General features: G+C 37.8%; 1 protein-coding gene across 8 annotated transcripts in view; it reads left to right on the top strand.

Moving 5' to 3' along the window:
- Positions 1 to 22,975, top strand: part of LOC140458145 (serine/threonine-protein kinase WNK1-like) — a 157,853-nt gene that overhangs the window by 130,761 nt on the left and 4,117 nt on the right. For 4 of the 8 annotated variants that reach the window (XM_072552294.1, XM_072552292.1, XM_072552293.1 and 1 more), the window contains 7 exons: positions 1,202 to 1,274; positions 1,769 to 1,929; positions 3,557 to 4,248; positions 6,184 to 6,386; positions 6,472 to 6,666; positions 15,807 to 15,899; positions 21,580 to 21,621. In XM_072552294.1, the coding sequence (XP_072408395.1) occupies positions 1,202 to 1,274; positions 1,769 to 1,929; positions 3,557 to 4,248; positions 6,184 to 6,386; positions 6,472 to 6,666; positions 15,807 to 15,899; positions 21,580 to 21,621 (1,459 nt within the window). The remainder of the gene's footprint in view (positions 1 to 1,201; positions 1,275 to 1,768; positions 1,930 to 3,556; positions 4,249 to 6,183; positions 6,387 to 6,471; positions 6,667 to 15,806; positions 15,900 to 21,579; positions 21,622 to 22,975) is intronic. The other 4 variants (XM_072552289.1, XM_072552297.1, XM_072552296.1 and 1 more) reach the window with 2 other exon arrangements.

Genomic DNA, 22,975 nt, shown 5'->3' with positions numbered 1-22,975 from the left:
TCCATCGCATACTGTCACTGTTGCAAATTCCTCATTGCTTCTAACTGTCTCTCCAACCGATCCATTCGATCTGATAAGATTCGCAGCCAACAGCATTTATGGACAGATATAATTCGCAGTAACCCTTAAACTTTCTTTAAACTCCCACATCTGACAATAAGTGCATATCACTCTATTAAAGTCCATTTTTGCTCCTTCTTGTTGAAAGTGTTCTCGTTAATGTCCAGTCAACCTTTTTTAATTTGAGAATATGTTTTGGGATGCAAGCATCATGGCAAAGTCTCCATTTATTGCCCATCTCTAATTGCTCATAAGTGGGACTAATACTGGATTGTACTCTGTACATGGAAAAGATGTATGACCAGGTTTTGTTTGCCATTGGAGTAATTTTGGCAGGCTCATGTTGGTCTGTGCTGAATATTGAACTGCTTCACAGATGACTGATACTGTGAAAATCTGAAGTGGTATAGTGTGAAGAGAAATTTCCTACCAGTTATGCATTGTGTTATGCTTGCATGTGATAGAAATAAAATCCTGATGGATATTGTAATTTGATTTTCGTAATTAAGTTAGAAAAGTGAGCATAACTGTCTTCAGTAGATTAGCATAGGGGGCTTCCAAATGTGGTTTGCCCAGATTCGCACAGCTTGCACTGGTCTCAGTTCCGTCCCCACTCCGGTCCTGCCTTCGCCTGCTCTACCTCACAGAGCGCCAAGAGGGAAGAAATAAAAAGAAGAAAATGGAAAATAAACAGGAGGAGTGGAGGAGCTCTTCAGTTCTGAGAAATTAAAGGCTTTTCTGAAACACACTCAATTTGGCAACTTAAACTAAAAACCTTCTGCAATGTCAAAAAAAATGTTCTTAACTGAGAATACTATTCTTCTAGATAAAGTTAAATTCTCCTGGTCTGTTTCTTTGTCTTAAATAGTCGAAACATTTTATTAAAAAATGGTGCAGGTATCCTGCACAGCACGTAACTGAATCATGTACTTTTTTAGATGTGATGTATTTGGGTCACTTTTCTAAATGACATCTTGTTCTGAAGAAAACGTTATGATCACAGAACTCAAATCAAAATCTAAATGCTTCTATTTTAAAACCCAAATTCCCAATTGGATGACTGTGTATGTTATACATCTTTAATGCGTATTCAAATGCTTTCACGTTTTCATTGAACTTGTACTTTTTTCTTTTATCAAAGGGTATGATTCCAGTAAGTGGGTCAGTTGTACCTCCTGGACAGAGCTATACAATACCTGGTCTGCCTGGTGAAGGTAAAGAATTTATTGAAGTGAGCATGTACTGCATCACTCCTTCCAGGGCAAATATGTTTTTTCATAATTTATTGCTGCTCATAGAAAATATAATACTTTGCTTAAATATTATCAAATTTTGAGTGATAAACATGGATTTTCCAATGCTGCTGAGTGAAAACTGTCTAATGCAGGAGTAGTGTATATTTGGTGTTCATATTTTTAAAAACAAACATGAAAATTTGAAGCAAACTGACTCAGATACTTTTCCTGTTGGCTACTTGTGACTGTCGGATTTACTTGATTGGTGTGCTGACAATTCAAAACCTTAAGCATCTTGATTAATAGCTGTCAGCCACATAAGGCTTTTGTAAAAGTAAGCAGTTCAATTTTAAAGTCTTAAAGTGAGCAGTCTTACTTTGAATATACTTAGCCATGTGATCTGCATCTAGCTTTAGGAAGTGCTAATTTATAAATGTATTTCCTTTTTTTTTCCCCCTCTCTTCCCATTCCAGGTCATGTTCCACAGCTGGGTGACAGTAGTATGGCTTCCTCAGAAGATAAATTGGTGTGTCCTGTGCTAGTGTCACAGTCTCACGAGGAAGGTGTCATAGAGTCAAACATAGCTGTAATTACTGCAACTGGAAGTGGAGTTGTTAAAATGGGTCGTTTTCAGGTAATAGTTAATTCTTAAAAACCAGAGGTGATGAAGGAAAAAGATATTTCATTATTAGTGGTTTTGATTAACTCCAGGTATTCCAGAGAGCTTTATATATAAGGAAATATTTTTGAAATGCAATTGCTTTTTTTTTTGACCATTGATACCAATTTGACTGCAAACGTCTGGCTTGCTGGTTTGTGATTTCAGCTTGATTCATGGACAGTGTTGAATGGCTGCAGCATTTTAAAAAAAAATGCATAGACATATTTGCCAAATGTTTTGACAAAACCTATTTTTTTATTTTTGTCTGCCAGTTCCATTTGGGGAATTACATGCAAGTTTTAATAGTTAAGAAAATTTTTAAAAAGTTTGTTAAGCTTCAAAACTCTGGAATCTAATCATCCTTCTGATGGGTTTGCACTGAACAGGTGAAAATGATTATTTGTTACTTTTGTAATCTGCAAGAGTGCAGTTAAATAGTATTAAATAGAATGTATTTTGAAACCCTATGCACTCCTTTATCAGACTCCATTCGAGTAGAAATTATTGAAACGATTGAAACTTCACTTCGAACACTATTGATCTCAGTGTCAGCCACCTTGGAAAGTTGCAGCTTTCAAATGATTTGTAACTGAGTCTTACTTTGTACTGAGCTTACAAAAGTGCTGTAAAACCCCTCTTGCCCTGAAAAATTTTATGTGTTTAATGTTAAATTTCTTCATTATGATTTCTTAAAGCAAATAAATTTTGTTTTGATTGCACCTTTCACAATAACCAGTGTCAAAACACTTTTCAGAGGCGTAACCTGATGGAACCAAAATTGATTTGATACTTAAGCTTCTACCTTAATCTGTCACAATTATTTATTTTGCTCTCTTAATATATAGTAAAGAATATCAATGTATCTTTCTTCTGCGTTTACTTACCATACTATCCAATTGTTGTACGCTCTGAAAACCCCTTCATATGTCACCAGATTAAAATTAACATCATGAAAGGGGAAGGATACATCAAAAGTTTGCGAGTTCTTTGGAGTAGCTGTATTTGAGGTCAGTGGTGAAATGCTATCACTTTGTCCCTGACTTGAAATATTAACTATTCCTTGCAGAGACCAGCCATGGTATTAAGTTGGAAGAGGTGGAGTTGAAAGCAACATCTTTCAAAAAGAAAGAAGAATAAGACCAAAATAAAGATATTTGGATTTTTGATGGAATGTTGCGTGATATATTTTTAATGTCATTCATCTTGGTGATCTGTCATTTTTTTGCCCCATATTTTGTTGCCTTGAGATTCAGAGCAGAATATGGGTGTGAACATAAAACCATTTATATTGTTTTTTGTAAAACGTCATATAGTCCACACCTTTAGAGGAATGTGCAGTCAGGTTTGAATATACAAATATAGTAGCTCAGTTGTCTCTTGACTCAGAAGGTTGTGGATTCATTGCAGGATTTGAGCAAAAACTTCAAAGCTGGCACTCCATTATAGTACTGAGGCACCACTTTTAAAAAATATCCCAGCTGCAAAGCATGCATATTTGACTGTGTGTATATTTTTAATAGATTTAAAATTTCTTCACTCATTTACCAAATCTGGATGAAGATTTGTTTGAAGAAACATTTAGTAACTTCTTTTCTTGTAGGTTTCTGTTGCATCAGATGATGTCTTGTATCAAGAAGCAAATGACAAGCGGGAAGAAAGTAAGCTGAAACGTATGTCAAATGAATCTTCATTTTCTGGAAGCAGTCCTGAGAGTACAGTGATTAAACCTGAACATGACAGTCACGAAGATGTGGTGGATAGTGTCTCAGTAACTCAAAACAAAAACGGCAAATCTGTGCCATACCAAGAACAGGAACCAGCTCAGAAGGCAAATATAGGAAGATTCCAGGTCACAACACAACGTGACACTGTTGGCCGCTTTTCAGTAGCAAGGACACAAGATGAAGTTACTTATGAAGCAGGCAAGGGAGTTGTTCCTTATGTTCCTTTGAGCACTGCTCCAATGACAGTAATTTCCTCTGTGGCAGTGGATCTCTTTCGAGCTTCAGATCAAATTTTGCCATCAAAAGAATCAACTGGTTCAGAACAGTATCTACATGTGAATGGGCCAGTTTTGCAGGAAACTGGACAGCAATCTTATTCAAAAGAACTGGATCAAACGCAGGTTGATAGTGCAGGGAGTTCAGTTTCCCCTCAATCTCCAGAATCAAAGAATGCTACCATTGTACAAAACCTTACCAATTCCTTTAATTCCTCCTACATGAGCAGTGATAATGATTCGGAAATTGAAGATGAAGATATGCGAAAAGAACTCCACAGATTGAGGGACAAGTAGGTATCGGGTTACTTTTCTTTTAATCCATTTGGAAACTGTCTGATGTGATCTATACATGTGGTCCAGTTTCCAACAGTGAATTTTTTAATGTAATAACTAGTGGAATAATCTTTGAAAAATTTGACTGATACAGCGTGGAATGCATTGCAAACTTGAACTTTTTAGTCTTACGTGTCTCATTACATACAAAAAGTAGAACAATTTTAATATAATGCTGGTTTGTCATTTTTTTAACCTTTCCTGAACGAATGATCGATACGACCAGTATTTAGGCAGGACATCTTGCTACTTGAGAGAGCATCACAGAAGTTCTGTGCTGTTCACTAAGAGAAATATGGCCAGCAATGATGGATAATTCAGAATGATTTTTCTGTCTGTCTTAGAGATTGTGTGGTCAATTATATTGTGTCTACTGCGACTCCACCTAAGATTGGGCGGCACGGTGGCACAGTGGTTAGCACTGCTGCCTCACAGCGCCGGAGACCCGGGTTCAATTCCCGCCTCAGGCGACTGACTGTGTGGAGTTTGCACATTCTCCCCGTGTCTGCGTGGGTTTCCTCCGGGTGCTCCGGTTTCCTCCCACAGTCCAAAGATGTGCAGGTCAGGTGAATTGGCCATCCTAAATTGCCCGTAGTGTTAGGTAAGGGGTAGATGTAGATATAGATGTAGGGGTATGGGTGGGTTACGCTTCGGCGGGGCGGTGTGGACTTGTTGGGCCGAAGGGCCGGTTTCCACACTGTAAGTAATCTAATCTAATTAGGAAACCGTGCTCACTGCCAGAGCTGATTTGACATCCTGGGGTCATTCTTGTGGTTTTTATTGTAGGATCGGACATCTATCCTGCCGAATGTGCAATTATATGCCAGTATCTTGATGTTAAAACAGTTCCTCACCCTTGTAAACATATTGTCCTGATTATTGTGCACATGAATAGTCATGTTTAATTGCTAGAATGCAAAGGTATTCAGTAGGATGACTTTGAGGGGAAAAACTGAGAAATATTTTAAATCCAAATGAACTTGTATGTAAAAATTGACTACTCGTTTTGTTTATAAAGTTAAAGTTAAACATTTCTATTTGATTCCCTTGCTGTGACTACGTCCTCCTCCATCAATGTTAGATTGGGATATTTATATTTAATTCAACTTCCACAGCCCTTGTGAATTAGTATTGGGGGGGAAGGGGTGAAATCTAGATTTCCACTATCCTTATAAAATGTTTTGTAATTTAACTTGTAACTGGCCTTGCTTTAATTTTAAGATTGTATCCTGTGCTCTAGATTTCCTTTACCAGAGCAACTCTCCACTATTTAAAATAGACACTTGCTGGCCAAAAGGTAATGATCATTAGTGATTTGTATTAGCCGTCATTGCTGGTTGTAACTCTGCTACTCCCTGTGATACATCCCAATGAAGTACGTGTGAAAGACTGCTATCCATTTTGGCAGTCTACTTATATTTAACAAAAGTAGCATTAGTCTCAGAAACCTAATTGCCTAATTGGGAGATTGGAATATTTGGTGAATGAATTGAGATTTTTGATTCTGTCTTCACTGACTTTTACTGAGTCTTTACCTGGTTAAAGCACATTTTTGAACGATAGGACCCACTCCCTTGTTCTCCAGTTTCCTGATGACTATTACTGAGTGAGATGAGTGATGTAGATCTCAGGGTCCTTTGTAGCTTTTTGAGACTGTAAACAAAGAGGTTCACCCAGGTAATTGTTGCAGTTGGGAGTTGTTCCTTAACAATGTTTTTTTTTAGTGCTGGCTATCATGTATAATGGCTAACTGTCTTCACGCAGACATGCTCTGCTCTATTTAGCATCTGTGTTTTCCCTACACAATCCTTTATCAGATTAGCCAAAATAAAGTGTCGCTAACAGTTTATTTTCTCCAAAATAATGCACCATCCTAAATCTATCTCTTTCAGACATTTGAAAGAGATCCAGGAGTTGCAGTCACGGCAGAAGCTGGAGATTGAGGAACTTTATATCAAATTGGGTAAAGCACCACCAGCTGTAATAATTCCACCTGCAGCACCCTTGTCTGGACGTCGTAGACGGCCCACTAAAGGGAAAAGCAACAAATCTAGTCGAAGCAGTTCCCAAGGACAAAAGAGTCCTTTACCATCTGGTAGGTGACAGTTAACATCAGTTCTGATTGCTTTTTTGTGTTGACCTGTTTGCTGCTGATATATGTAGCTGCTTTTCTATTGCAGGATCCTTAACTGCTCAGAGTACTGCTTCAGTTTTAACATCACAGCAGATGCTTTTGCCGCCCCCAAGTACTCAAGAATTCACTGTTTCTGGACAAGGTCAGTTGCTGAAACCATCACCATCCAGTGAAAATTTGTACTCTGCTTACACCAGTGAAGGGGTGATTTCTGGACAAAGTGCTCCTGGAACTGCACAAGGTAAGAATCTTAGTAATAATGTGGCACATGGTATCTATTTCACAATTTGCAATTTCAGTTCTTCGTGTGCAGGTGCATGGTTGATACACGCATAATTGCTTAGGCCCGTATGATTTTTGTGATCATTTGAATTTAAGGGGAAATCCATGCAGCTAGATAGTGGTGAAAGTCCATTGCTGAACTGCACTTACTGAGATGTCTGCCATTACTGCTAAAATTAAGGCAATTGACCTAATAGAAGTACCAACAAACAGGCATGTACATACTTATTGCAGTTGGCATCCTGCAAAGCCCTGTTTCAAAGATGGTGTCACTACCTGTAGTGATCTTGTTGGAAGTTGTGCTGTCATGTAGAGTTCTAATGAATTCAAAGTTTCATCTGTCACCTTTTCTGTGCTACATGAAAATTTTGGCTAATTACTTTCTGTACTGTTTGATAAGTACACAACTGTTTGACTACTTCAGTTAGCTTTTCCCAATACAATTGTCCTAATTCTGTGATTTATTAAGTATATGTGTGAAGTTTTGTGAGCCTGTGTGTAGAGATGAGGTCTCTGCTTGTGGGTTTCCTCTGTCCACCTGCGTTACGATGCTTCACTTGTAAAGCTGTCTGTCTATCTCTGAGCATTGGCTTAAATTATGCAATATGTGATGTACCATGTTTGGTAGTGTTACTCTGCCCTGTGATGCTGATATTGTAACTTGGTACAGCTGTACAATGTTTTATGAAGGTTGCTGTACACTCAATGATTATTCTGCATGAAATTGCATTTCATCTTGCACGTGGTCAGTGTCAATGTTAAATGGTTATTACTTTTGTTCTTTGAGAACTTCTTTTAGCTGTGCTGTGAAATGGGGTAAAATTGTAGTAGACTTGCCGTTTAATGAATCAACTGAATCATGGATTGATTTCTGTGTCATGGTCAATCGGATTTTGCAGCAATGCCGATCATGTCTCATTCTGTTCATATAGAATGAAATGTCTGAAAGCTGGTCATTAATTAGCTTGCTCATTTCAGGATTGCAGGAGTGAGTGTTAAAATGAAAAACTAAATTTTGAACATGGATGGAGAAATAGCACTGTCAGGAGGGACTCAGTTGAGGTGAAAAAATGAAATAAATTTTATGCCCAACTGCAAAAAGTGTTTTATTCTTTAATTGCAATCAGCTGGACTAGATTTAGTTATTACAGTACTCCTTTTCAGCCAGGATAGTTCTTTATTCCCTGTTTGAGAAACTGAGATTGCTATCTGAGCAGGTAAGGTTTAAAGGAACTTTTACTAAAAGGTGCCCAAAATTGAGGTTTTGGAAGAAAGAGTTGTTGTTTTCACTCAGGAATGTATCCCCTTATTGAAGGATACAAATGTAAGAAAGAAACAGAAGGGAAATAAGCTGATTTTCTGTTTAGCAAGTTATGATCGAGCATGCACTTGTGTAATTGGGTGATGGTCCACAATTGTCATTTTCAAAAAACAGTTGAATATGTACTTGAAATGGAGGAAAAGCTGAAAGACTGTGGGGAAGAAATGCGATTAGAACTAAATAGTTTTCTGGTTTTTTTGAAAGAGCTGTTTTGTGCCAAATGGTCTCTTTCTGTACTGTAAAATTGTGCACTGCTGATCAAAATAGAGAAAGCAAAGCAATTGTGAGTAAAAGGCAATAGAATAGGATAATGACAAACTTATTGTATCTCTCAGGACTGTAGAAGTTAGAACCAGTAATGTGATAGAACAGACATTTGGCAAATTTCAGTTTTGTAGTGCAGTTCGCTGGTATTCCACTCTTAAGTCTGTTGGAATGAAATGCTCATAGCATAGTGACAATCAGCTTAGCCAATTACAAGATTTGGAATTTTTTTCAAAGATCCTTTGTTACAATTAGAAGTTGCATGTTTAAAACAATAACCTGTCACCTTTTACCATTTGACTTAATTTGAGGACCAAAGAGTTTTAGCATTTGCATTGGAATTTGACTTTGTGCCCACAGTTTAACCTCATGTATGTATGCACCTCTCATCTGTTCAGAACACAAGTTGAATATTACAGCAGAGAAATTTTTAAACTATTTTTCCAAGGATTTGATGTCTGGTGGAAAGGGATACTTTTAAAAAGTTTGGTAAATTGATCTTAAGTAGCTTTTTAAAAACTACTTCACTAAAATGGTTAATATACTGAATGATACTCCTGAGACTTAAATGTGATGAGCTTTCCAGGTAATAAGCAAAACACCTCACACACTGTTTTGGAAAGAATCCTTTATTTACAGACCAAGCTGACATATTTAGAACATTTCTCTTGTCGTGAAATGTCTCACGGTACTTGCCCAATGTGTTATAGGAACGTAGGAAATAAATGCAGGAGTAAGCATTGAAACCCTTGTATCTGCTGCACCACTGAATGAGATCATGACTGATCATGATCTACCTCAATCATTCTCTCATTGAGTATATTAACACATTTCTAGATATTAATGACTGAAGTTCCACCACATTCTGAGGTAGGAAATTCCAAAGGTTCACTGCTCTGTAAGTAAATAAATACAGTATAACACTATGCCACACAAGAAAATATAGGGATTGTTTTTCCAATAGCCAAATAGTTCTGCAACTGACATGAGAATTGTGCGTTGGAACTCTGGAATTCATGATGTAGCAGTCTCTGAGGGAATGCCCTGTAAATCAAAGTTTATGATGGCTAATTCCCCGATTCCTGAGACACTCTGAAAGTATCCATTTAAATCAGAAATTTCAGAGTTCCACTCCTGTAAGTTAATAACTACTCAGGAAAAGTTAATTACTAAAAACTGAATCTAACTCCTCGAGTTGATTGAACTGATGCCAGCTTAGCTTGCCCACCCCAGGGCCCAATGCAACCTGTTGCCACTACACGCTGACACTGGGCATGACACCAGATTACAATGCAATGCTATTGTTACATTTCTGTATTATAAACCCTAGGAATTCTGTATTGGGCAGTGTAAGGTGACTTCCAAGGTTGGAGCCACTGATACCAGTGCTGTCAAGATTTTGAATTTGTTACCCTGTCCACAAAGTTAACAGTCATTGCTGTGTTTTTTCTATGAAATTGTATGTTTGTTTGTCCATATATAAAGTTTGTCCAATTGGAAAGATTTTTTAATTTATTCTTTTGATGTGGGCATCACTGGTCAGCATTTATTGCCCATTCTTAATTGCTCTTGAGGTGTTGGTAATGAACTGTCTTCTTGAACTGCTGAAGTCATTGAAGTTGTAGTTCAACTCTCAGTGCTGTTAGAGAGGGAATTCCAGGATTGTGAGCCAGCAACAGTGAACAAATAGTGATATAGTTCCAAGTCATAATGTTGCCAGGCTTGGAGGTGTATTTGCAGGAGGTAATATTCCCATTCATCTGTCTTTGCTCTTCTAGCCGATAGAGGCTGTAGGTTTGGAAAGTGCTGTTGATCATTTCAGAGTTAATGTAGTGCATTTTGTAGATGGCAAACGCAGCTGCTGTGCATTAGTGGTGGAGAGTGAATGTGAAAATGATGGATAGGGTGCCAATTCAGGGTTTTTTTGACCTGTTTATATTTAGCTGATTGTGTGTTTCTGGAGCTATAGCCATTCTAACAAGTGGATAGCGTTCCATTGCACTCATAACTTGTGCCTTGTGGGTAGTGGACAGGTATTGGTGAGGCAAGATATGCAATAGAATTCTCAGCCTGTGACCTCCTTGTAACCACTACATTTATATGGCTAATCTAATTCTGTTTGTGTTCAATGGTTGATAATGGGGGAATTAGGTGGTGGTACTGTCATTTAATAAGCAGGGGCAATGATTTGATTCTCTCTTGCTCAAAATGGTCATGGCCTGGCACTTGAATGGTGCAAATGGCACTTGCCACTTGCAGTTCAAGACTAAATATTGTCCAGATCTTGCTGCCTATGAATATGAACTGCTTTAGTATCTGAGGAGTCATGAATGGTGCAGTTTAATGATTTATATTTGAGAATAGAATGACTTCAAAAGGAGGTTTCTTTAATTGTAATTTTGGCTCCATGTGATTCTTTTCATTTTCAGTTATTGGGAATTTTCTTGTTTCTTGAACTTGTAGAAAAGTTTCAAGTGATATTTAAAAATATTTGATATTGTAAATCAATGGTCTCTGATCATTTTAGGCACAATTTTCAAATTTAACTGCAACCTACTGCCCACCCCAAGAGAAAAATGTAGAATAAACAGTTTATTTTTAGGGCGATATTAATCTGATACCAAGAATATATAACTATTCATTTTATCCTCATCCCAGTGTCAGACCGACTTTGTGAGTAATGATAAACAGACCACATTAAGGGACAGTGAATGGTGATCTAAAAGTAAATCAGAGAAGACTAGAGGATACAAAACAAGTAATATGACAAAACTTAAGGCACTGCTTTTGAATACATATAACGTTCAAAACAAAATGAACTAATAGTAAAATTTGAAATAAGTAAATATGATCTAGTGGTTAGTACTGATACGTGGATTAATGGATATGTGACATTTAGGAAGGGCAGGAAGCTAGGAAAGGGTGGTAAATGGGCTAAATCGAGGAAACCAGGATATAGAAGTAGTCTGGGTAGAAATGATAAAGGTGAGAGGAATGGTGTGATAAGCACATGGTAAGGCAGTGCATCAAAAGAAAAATAATGGGATGTTGTCAAAGGGTATAGTGCTTATCATGAGGGATTTTAATCTATATGCATCCTGAAAAAAATCAGATGGGGAAAAAGTAATGTAGAGGAGCAGTTCATTAGTCTAAAAAATTGTCTTGAACAATGTGCTGTGGCACTAGCCAGAGAGGAGGCTATACTGGATTGGTTGTGACCAGTATGATAGGATTAATTACTGACTACTACAGCAAAAGTTCTGTTAGGTAGTAGCAACCATGGCAATTGAGTTTTGCAATCAGTTTAACGGAGGGAAGTGTGGGTCCAAAGTTGCTATTTTGAATTTGAGCAAGAGCAGTTTAGGTTAAGGGATAAGTCAAGAGAGACAGTGGAAAACTTATTCCACACAGTATAGAGTAGATAGAGTCATACAGCCCTGCAACAGATCCTTCGGTCCAACTTGTGCATGCCAACATGTATTCTCAACATTCCAAGAAGTCAGAAAAATTCTAAGGGATTGACCCACCACCCATGGTTAACCAAAATAGTCAGAGACGTATAATTGTGTATAGATAGGTGGCAGGTAAAACTGTTAGACAGAATATTAAAAATAAGGAATTACTAAAAGACTAATAAGGAGGGTAAATTAGACTAACATGAGAAGGTAGCCAAAAATATAAAAACCAACAGGAGAGGTTTTAAAAAAAAAAGAGTTAATGAAATGAGTGTTAATCGTGTAGAAAATGAGTCTGTAGAAATACTAAAGGAAGATGAAGAGATAAGAGATGAATTGAGTAGATATTTTGAGCCAGTCTTCACTCGAGGGTACAAGTAGCAGCTCGGAAATAGCTGGAAATCAGGAAGTGAGAGGGAAGGAGAAACTCAAAATTGCAATTAGCAGAAATGTAGTTGTTGGAACTATGCGTTGAGATGTCCCTGGGGCTTTCTGTACTGTAGGAATTACTTAAAGTTGCTCTGTGTCCTTATGCCCCAAATTCCCTCAGATCTTATTCGAACAGAAATGGTCGCCAAAAAAAAGAGACTGTTCACCTCCTTTCTTTCACCAAATTCCAGTTACACTAATGCAACAAAGCAGCACTCCAGTGCAGAGAAGGTAGCATTGAATAAGGTTTCCTTTTATGGTCCCGAATTCAAAGGTTTCTGAAACCGTACTTGCAATTTGTTTGGCATATGTTGCTTCGATATTGGATGTGAGGTATGGCAACTATCCCTGTAACAGCATTTTCTTCGTCCTGCACAGGCCTTTTAGATAAGCAGATGAATAAAGAAAATGGAAGATTGCAGAGGAATAGGAGTAGCTAAACTACTGTTTGAGAGCCCACATGGATGTGTTTGCCTGACTAGCCATCTACGTCTCAAGTATTGTAACATGCTGGCTTCAGACATCAGTTTCTGGTGTGTTTAGTATTCACTTGTTTGCATTGCCACCATGGAACTGGTCTTGACCAAAGCTGATAGTCCATCGGAATAAAACTGAAACGTAATGCAACAAGATGGTAAAATATGTTAAGATGTGTACTTTTCTGTAGCTGAATGGTTTTTGGAAGAGAGGTCACTTAGTGGAATGATGATTGATGTGTGAGAGGATGGTGAGAAAGATTGTGAGCTGCTCACAAAGGAAACATGGGCTAAGACATTGACCAGTTGATTGTGTTCTACACATTAGAAACCACTATAGATACGTATATCTATAGTGCATATATTTTAATATATAAGCCTTTTTATTGTGTCATCTATATACTACTGCTTTTTTTTGAATAGTTAAGGCCTTTTAATAGCTACCTCTGCTGTAATAAAGAACTTGTGTTTTATACAGAACTTCATTTTCTTCTGCTTGAAGATGGAAAAGTTTGGTACGGTTTCCTGGTACAGTTCTGAGTATTCTATTTTCACACACTAATGGCATTTCCACACTGTAGAGAATCTAATCTCGATTTCAGATTTATGTAGACCAGATGTCTTAAAGTGGAAAGCAACTCAGTCATTGCCTTTCAAAAATCAAGGACACCTCACATAAGCTAGTTACTGTAGCTGTAGTCAATTATTTTCCTTGTTAAGGGTACTTTCTGTTAACGTTTGGTGGTACTCAAAAACTTAACCAAAGAAGGCTGATCAGGTTTGTGTGTGTGCGTCCAGCTGCCTTAAAGTTTATGCTAGATGCAAGTAACCAGCAATGTGCCACAAGGATTGGCGCTGGGTCCACTGTGTTTTGTCATTTACATAACTTCTGTATTCACATTCAAATCATTTATGGTTAGATGACACTAAAATGGGTGGTGTAGTGGTTACAATGGGATCTTGATCAGATGGGTCAATGGCCCGCGGAGTGGCGGATGGAGTTTAATTTAGATAAATGGGAGGCAAACCAGGGCAGGACTTACATAATTAATTATATAATTAATAGGAGAAAGTGAGGACTGCAGATGCTGGAGATAAGAGTCAAAAAATGTGGCATTGGAAAAGTAGAGCAGGTCAGGCAGCATTTGAGGAATAGGAGAGTGGACGTTTCAGGAATAGGAGAGTGGATGTTTTGGACCTAAGCCTTTCATCAGGAATGTTGCGGGAGTGGGGCCAAGGGTGCTGAGAGATAATTGGGTGGGGGTTTTGGGGCTGGGGAAAGGTAGCTTGGAAAGTGATAGGTAGATGAAGGTGGGGGGTGATGGTGATAGGTTGGACTAGATAGGTGGGACAGTTCAAGTGGGAGGTGCTGAGTTGGAGGGTTGGATCTGGGATAAGGTGAGTGGTAGGGTGATGAGAAAACTGGTGAAATTGACATTGATGCTGTCTGGAGGTAGAATGCCTCATCTTCTGCCTTGGGACTCACCAACCACACAGTATCAATATTGATTTCACCAATTTCCTCATCTCTCCTTCCCCCTAGCTTATCCCAGATCCAATCCTCCAACTCGGCGTCCCACCTATCCATCCTCCTTCCCATCTATCCAGTCACCCTCCGCTCTAACCTTTCACCATCTTTTCTCCCCCCCCCCCCCACCCCCGCCCAATCTTTATCTACTACTTGCCTTCCAAGCTACTTTCCCCAGGACCCCCTCCCATTTATTTCTCAATCCTCTTGGGCCTGTCTTTCTTCCCCCACCCACCTTTTATTCCTCAGCTCCCTTGCCACCCTCCCCAACATTCCTGACGAAAGGCTTATACCTGAAACGTCGACTCTTCTGCTCCTTGGATGCTGCGTAATGACCTGTGCTTTTCCAGTGTCACACCTTTTGACTTGTATAATTAATAGTTGAGCCCTGGGGAATGTTGCCAACAAACAGATGCAGGTGCATCGTTCCTTGAAAGTGGAGTTGCAGGTTGACAGGGAATGAAGAACGCATTTGGTGTGCTTCCCTTTATTGTTCAGTACATTGAGTTGCAGCTGTACAGGACATTGGTGAGACCACTTTTAGAGATGAGGTGATTGCCTAGTGATATTAACTGGACTCTTAATCCGGAGACTCGAGTAATGTTCTGAGGACGTAGGTTTGAATCCCCCCATGGTAGATGGTGGAATTTAAATTGGAATTTGTAAACAAAATCGAGAATTAAGTGTCTAATGATGACTGAGTTGTTGATGGACAAATGTCCTTTGGGGAAGGAAACTGTCATCCTTACTTTGGCCTACATGTGACTCCCAGACCCACAGTAAAATGGTTGACTCTTGAATGTCCTCTGGGTAAATAGGGATGGGCAATGCATGCTGACTTAACCAGTGACACCCTCATCCCTGAAAGAATTTTTTTTTAAGAAGTGCTGCATACAATTCTGGTTGCTCTTCTATAGGGAAGATATTGTTAACTTGAGAAAGTGCAGAAAAGATTTACAAGGATTTTGCCGGGATTGCAGGATTTGAGTTATAGAGGGAGGCTGAACAAGCTGGGGCTATTTTCCCTGGAATATCAGAGGCTGAGGGGTGACCTTATAGAGGTTTATGTAATCACTAGGGGCATGGATAAGGTGAATAGCCATAGTCTATTTTTTATTTGGATAGGGGAGTTTAAAACTCGAGGGCCTAGGTTTAAGGTCAGGAAAGATTTTAAAAAAAGATCTGAGGGATAACTTTTTCATGCAGAGGATGGTGCTGGTATGGAATGAGCTGCTAGAGGAAGTGGTGGAGCTGACACAATTACAACATTTAACGATGCATGGGTATATGAGTAAGAAGGGTTTAGAGGGATAGGTTTGTGTATGGTAAAAGGATACTTGGGAGCTAAAATTTATAGTGAAGGAATTTGTCATATCCATTTTAAAAGCGTTGAATTTAACTTTCTGTAATCAGCATCACATTTCCCAGAGCAACAACAAATAATTTAAAAGAAAAAGAAAAATGCTGCATGTAGCCTGGGTGGACTTATAACATTTTACTGAAGCAGTAACAATTTTCTAAGAGGGGAAAGATATGTATTCAATGTGAGGTAATCCCTCAATTCTTGAAGTACTAACATTCTGACTTTAGTTGTCTGTTTTCCTCCTTTTTCTTTTACTGTCACAGGCTCAGCATCGTTTCACTGTGCATCAGAGCAAGTGACTTTTAAACTTGGCGGCAGAAGGACAAGGTTTCTGAGTACGCCCTGTCTGGCTCTTTGTGTGTAACACTTTTATTCTTTTCTCATCTGCCTTTTTCTTCCTTTTCCCCTGCATAAAGCTTTGCTGCTGTCTGTCCATAATCTGTTCATTAAATTTTCAAAATTTCAGTCACCTATTTGAAGTTTCCATATTGGGCAGCATGATAAATTTAAAAATTCATGAAATCAAATATATACTGTTAATTGACTAATTTCTAGTGAAGTTTGAAAGGAAAAGTGAAATATATTAAGAAAGTGATTTTGACTCAAAAGGTTGCCACCGACCAACATGATTGTGTATTGTGTGGTTGCATTTATATCGAATGTACACGCCTGTGCACATGCACACTGTTTGAACTCCTTTTGAGAGTTAAGGATTTCAGTCCATATTTCACATTTTTGACCACATCTGGTTCTACAAAATTAAAAACCTGTTAATCGGAGAAAAAAAAATCTTTTTGCTTTTAGGGGTGCTTTTACAAAATAAAATTAGGTAGAATATATTCTTGTGGTGGAAAATGAACTCTGTTACACAGTTTCACCATTTGTTATCACTATGTTGAGAACAGTAAATTTGAATGGCGATGTACAGTTTTCTAATTAATCTTCCATTTTGTTTTGGCTGCATGTTGACTTAAGTGTTTGATCTGCAGGCGCAAATGAGCAATGTCATTTTAACAGTGGTAGGCTGGACATTGTTGAACATCTGCAGCCATGATGGAAAGTTGCAAACTTGTGTAGAACAATTAAAGCTATCTGTTAGTGGGAGGAAAAAAAATCAGAACATCTAATTATTATTGCAGTTATGATTGGACGCTACCCGTAGTTATTACCATTACTCCTTCACGTACAAGTTCAACAGAAGTAACTTATGTACGTACTTGAATATGTATCGTATTTTCTTTAAAATGAGGAAACCTTTAATCGCTTAAATGCAGGTTTTTGATGTAGTTTTAATTTGCCTTGTACCCATCCTGTTCCTTCTGTTTATTTTGTCCAGTATTCAGCATTTGTTATTGATAGTGTGGAGTGTGCAACCTCACAACTATCAGGTTCACTCCAGTATTGCTGTTGCCTTAAAACCGGGCAGCTTAGCAGCTAACTCATTCTTAGATTATAGGTTAGTCAACAGGTGTATGACTAACAATGAACTAACTGAAGTATCTGTGTGAAATTTCAGTGAAGTTATACTTGTGCAATTGTTATAGAGATTGCATTTTAAAGTCTTGATGCAGGTCAACATGCATGCATGCAATAATATCCGCTTATAATGGTCATGACTATTTTTGATAGCCCTTTAAGTCTGCATTCGTTAACTCAATTAATTCATTTTGAATGGTGTTGATTTTTAAAAAAAGTCAGATTTGTATATTGTTATATTTGTGTTTTAACAACAATCAAATAGTTCCTTGTTTTTGAACTAAAGAATCCCCTGTCAGGAGTTGTGATCCCAATGTTTAAGATGGAGTACATAGCAAAATAGTGAAAAATATCAAAATCTTGTGGAGTAATGAGTAATAGATTCCTTCCACTGATCAGTTACCCAGCCAAAGTAAAACCTTTACAAAGTAAAACAGCCTAGCCATTCTTATGGTAATCAGTAACCTTTCAACATAGCAACTCACTTTTTCCATTCCTGTCCTGAAACTTTTAATAGGGGAATTGAGCCATTTTTAAAAAATGCTCCATGCATTGCATGGCATCTGTTTTATTCAAATGATTTTCTGACAAGCTTGCTTGACATCATCATAAGAAATGTGGGTGTATCAGTACAGAAAAAGCCTCCTTGTCCTTAATTCATGCCAGGTTTTCAGTTTTACAGTTAATAGAATCTGAAAATATTCAAACTGCAGTATGCATTTTTCTAATTGTGAAAACTGAAAATTATATTGTTGTTAAAATGACACCTTGGGCATTCCATCTGCCAGTGGTCAATCTGATTAAGTGAAACATGCCTGATCTTTTTAGAAAGGATTTTATATATTTATACCATAGTTGTGGCTATGGAACTGTGGCATAATACTATAAATGTTCTGCTTTTTCTCATCTCACTGGACTATTTTCAATTTGAAAAAATGGCAATACTGAATTGGATTTGAAAATTTCAAGATCCTCCATTTCAAGCCTTGTACCCTTTTTATAAATCCAGCACACCATGTAGATTCACGAATCTTTTGTCAAAATAGTTCAACACCAGCTGCCTATAACTGTCCAACCCATACTGAACTGTTCTTTAGCCTGACTGTCATATGATCATCAAATTGATGCTACTTGTATAGTCCATTCCCTTTCCTCCCTCCATTTATTCTTCGTTATCACTCGCCAAATAAATGCTCCTGAAGTGTCCGTCCTTTATGTCACCAAGCCAGTGAAAACGTCATGTGGCTTGAGTGTGTTGTTGTAATGTGTTTAGCTGATGAACATACATTAAAGAAATGTTGACATCACTTTTGGTCACAACTCGCGTTGTGGAAAGTTATTTTGAAGCAGCAAATAAAAAGACATTATGCTTTTACATAATTATTGCCTTACACCTTACACATAGTAGGTTATACCAAAAAAAAACCCTTTCCATAATGTCCTCCACAATAGATTTCCTGGGTGACATTGAATTCAAGTGCACTTCTCACGTACCTACCAGTACCATTCAGAAGCAGTCCAGTGATAGCTGTGCCAGAGTGATTTTGGGTGGTTGGGAGAATTGACTTTACTGCTTGACTTGGTTTGTGGTGGAATGTTCCAGTCATCATCCTGATTTGCCAAAATATTTGAATCCCACAGGCTGGTATGGATGCAGGTCCAGTGGACTTTATCTCTGCTAAACCTAATGCATGTCAGTTTTAATGTTCAGCGAAAGCAGCATGGCTTCCTGCGAGTTTACATCTCATGGAAGTTGTTTGATTACAGCTTTCTGACTGTTGTGGTCTCTGTTTTTCTGATTTTTTTTTTTCCCCCTGTCCAGCAGCTCTGTGCAAATGATTTTACAGTATAATTGTGTGCTCTGGTTATTGAAGATAATTTGAATTTACATGTCTTCATAAAAGTGCATAAAAATAGTCTGCTTATCTTTTTAAAAAAACATTTGGATGATCTAGAATAGGCAAGTTCGTTTTGGAGCACGGTTAAAATGCCTAGTCATAAAAGTGACTGTTTCTTCTGATTTTATACTACTCCATCAGCAGTATATTTAACACATGCATATGAAACATACATTTTTAACAATTCTTGGCCTGAGACAGATTGTGAAATTACTTTTTTCCTGGTAATAGTTTTTAGTTTCTCGTCACCGTCTCAGATTGTTACAGTTGAATTTTCCTGGCCCTATAGTTAGGAATGCAGATTTTTAAATATTGTAAAACGCATGTGTTAAAACCTTTTTCTCAGCTACGTTGTTTGGCACAGTAATCCATTAAGCTGTTGACATCGGTTTCATGAATTGTTATTAGTGTTTCTTTGATAGAATGTCACTTTTACTTGGCATGTGTTAGTTTATCACCAGGTTCAGAGAGCACACATCTTCATTGTGCAGTATTACAGCACAGGGATAGCAAGCCAGACCAGATCAGGCTCAGTCACACTGGATTTGGAATGCAGTGAAATGAAAACATTTGACCCTTAAAATTGATTATTTGTTCCAAACGAGACTTTACAAATCAGTTAATCTTGCACACCGAGTATATAGCTTAAGAAAAATTAACCATTTATTATTTAGTGTAGCTTAGTAGAACGCAAATGAATTACAAGGCAATGTAATTAATATGTATGATCCAAGCCCAATCATCTTTGATTATCAGCATCTCCCCACTCATCCATAGACAGATAGTTAAGGGATAGAATTTAAAAACATAAATTGTCATTTCAATAAGGCTTCAATATGAATGCCAAACCTTCATGAAATCTGATAGGTTTTATTACGTGCACATCAGAATTCAAACAGGATGCAATCCTAAATCATGGTTCAATGCTGACAGCTTCCACAGACCTCCAGAGACATTTCCTGATTTCTTTTGGACTAGTGGTCTTTATTCGGGACTTTCAACGGGTCGATATTTGGAGGTTGGCTAAGGAGAGCAAAACCAAACAATCTAGTCCTGCAGCTTCCAAAGCATCCCTTTGCCTTCTGCCCCAAAACCCAGTCAGAGTCAGTTCTCCCTTCGTTTTCTCTTTCTTTGTCAACATTCTCTGTGGTTGGCTGGTCAGCACCTGTCCCCTCTTCCTTCATCCCCCTTCCCCACACCATTAACTGATTTGAGCACACAACTAGCTCCCAGTCCCTGAACATAACATGTAAGTTCTGGTTCATGTTTAGTTTTTTTAGAGAAGTACTTAACCTCCATCACCATTCCAAACCAGTTCCCAACTGCAAATATCAGTCTTTTCTCTTTTTTTTTAAAGCAAGCTGCTGCTGAAAGTTCAGAGTTAAATTCTCAACTACAACTCCGTTCCAAACCAAAGAGGAGAAAAATAAAAGTAACTATGGTTTCAACAGTGAAAAGTTCAAAATTGTCAATAGTTTTATGTAATATTAAAGTTGAGCAAGCAGGTGAAAGATCTAATATTGTCCTGCTTTGCACCTTTCATGGGAAGTATTACTGGAGATCCTCAAATATTATGCATCTTGTTTTGCCAAATACTCTTGTTCAATCTCCTGAGGGTTCACACATGCTTGCTTGCAGGCTGTCTGGCTTTCTCATGCACTCAATTGAAATAATGTGACTACTTAATGGCCTTAATTATAATAGATGAATCTTCTCTTTTGCCTCTGTGTGATAGCTTCTCTTCCAAACATTTGGGTCAGGAACTGCTTGGAGCCAGAGCTGGTTGTGTCAGTACATTCCCTTCTGTAATTGAAATGGAGGAGTTGAAATCCATACTCTGACAGGATCACTTTTAAACAACAATGCAATATTATTTTCAGCAAGTATAGCCAGTTATTTAAAGTGACTTGCATACATGTTCATATCTTATGACTGATGTTGCTAAATTTGCATGATTACAATCCCAGGACGAGAAAATATGCAGCATAGGAAGTAGGAGAAGCTCGCTCTGGTTCTTGTCCCTTTTCTGCGGATTGGAATGAGATTGTACCTTTAATATAGATCTTACTCTTCCAAATAACTTTATTTCCTGACCTCCCCACCCCAAACTTATCATTCATTTGACAACATTTAAGCAGTGATGGAGAGGGAAAATAAATCCTGTCCCAAAAGATTTATGTGACCTAATCATTTTATGGTGCTGCAGAGCAGTTGTGTTCCAGAGGAAGTTGAGACACTTGAAATAAATTAGATATAGGAAAGAAGTGTATTTATACCATAAACTATATTTTAGAAAAACTAGATAGAGGCAAATTGGATTTCAAAACAAATTTTGAAATGCTTTTTGCTTTCTGTCTATGGCTCAAACTTTGTAAATATTAACTAGTTGCAGTTCAAATGTCTAAATCACGTTTTTGAATATATTATGAGAAACCAGTATCCTTGCTTTTGTTTTACTGAAATTAATGAATGGTGATCAAGTACCAAGTTAGTGAATTTGGAACATTGAGTGCCAAAGGATAACAATTTACTTCCTCTCTTTTTTTTGTTATACTGCAATGCAGACCAGTATGAGGTCACACTAATCAGTTCAATTGATATTAATGTACTTTCTTCCGTTCTGTATGTTTCTCTTCTCCAAGCACTTTTCTTTATTCTTTAGGGAAGATGGTGAAAAAAGTCTGCCCATGCAACCAACTGTGTAGTAATTATCCTTTTCTAACCTTTTACTTGCATAGCATGTAACACATTAATATAGCATCGTCCTTGCATCTGATTTTAGCATTTAGGCTTCTCTGTCTTATTGTTTTTGAAGTTTCTTAAAGTTTCGGAAGGCCAGTAGTTCCGTAGAAATTTTATTCTTTTGTAAGTTTGATCTGAAACTGCGTCCACATCAACTTATAATAAAATTTGCTCAGTTTTAGTAGTATGGGAAGAGGCTCATGGAGCACAAGCATCAGAGACTATATGGTGCAAATGGCTTATTATTGACTTATTAATTTTATGTGAAGTCATGCAGTATTGTAACAGACTCTTCAGTCCACCAGTCCATGCCGACCGTAATCCCAAATTAAACTAGTCCCGCCTGCCTCTGTTTGGCTCGTATCCTTCTAAACATTTCTTATTCATGTACTTATCCAAATGTCTTGTCAATGTTGTAACTCTGCCCATTTCCACCACTTCCTCTGGAAGTTCATTCCACACATGAGCCACTCTTCCTTTTTTTTTAAAAAAAGTTGTCCATGCCCATGTCTTTTTAAAATCTTTCTCCTCTTGCCTTAAAAAAAAAATGCCACCTTGTCTTGAAATCCCCCACCCTAGGAAAAGAAATACCCGCCATTCACCTCATGATTTTACAAATTTAATGTAGATCTACAAAGTTTGTGTTTGAGGAAAAGCTGAAGTGTAAATCTTTGAGACACCCTGGGTCCAGACTTTGGACTGCATATTCACAGGCTGTTATTTCAGAAAGGGAAACCTTGTAGATTGACTTCTGGTTTTGTGACCACAAACCAAACAATCTTTGCTCACAACAAATGCATTGAGTGCCAATGGTGCATCAGCTGGAGACTAAAACTCATTAAATACCAGAGAACCAAATTAATTGAGTTCATGCAACAGAGTAACTTAAGTAGACTATGAACCCCTCAGTCATAATTAGTGGCATATTTCATGAATTTAAAGCAAAAGTTTGAAATTTCCTTTCCTGGTGGGGCTGCTATTTCTCTGTCTAACTGGGCAGCTATCAGAGACCAAAGAACCTATAATGCTAAAATGAGTTGTAAAGATAGCTTTGATTTTTGCATGTTCTAAGAGCTGGTATAAATAATGTCAATGTGAAAAGGTTCAGCAATTTTTGTTGTGATGTTCTCCGGATGCAATGCATGCGTAAATGCAGTGTGGCTTTAACACATTTTTGAAGCCTGCGAAACAGCATATGAGTACTGCATGAAGCCTTTATTAAATGGATTAAACGCATTTGCTTCCTTTTTTGTGTGTGTATATAGTAAATATTTTCCATAACAGTCTTGGACAACTTCTAATGCATGCAAAAGTGC

Source organism: Chiloscyllium punctatum, chromosome 32 (assembly GCF_047496795.1).
Source record: "Chiloscyllium punctatum isolate Juve2018m chromosome 32, sChiPun1.3, whole genome shotgun sequence".
NCBI classification, from domain to species: Eukaryota; Metazoa; Chordata; class Chondrichthyes; order Orectolobiformes; family Hemiscylliidae; genus Chiloscyllium; species Chiloscyllium punctatum.
This window is presented reverse-complemented; position numbering and strand designations above follow the sequence as displayed.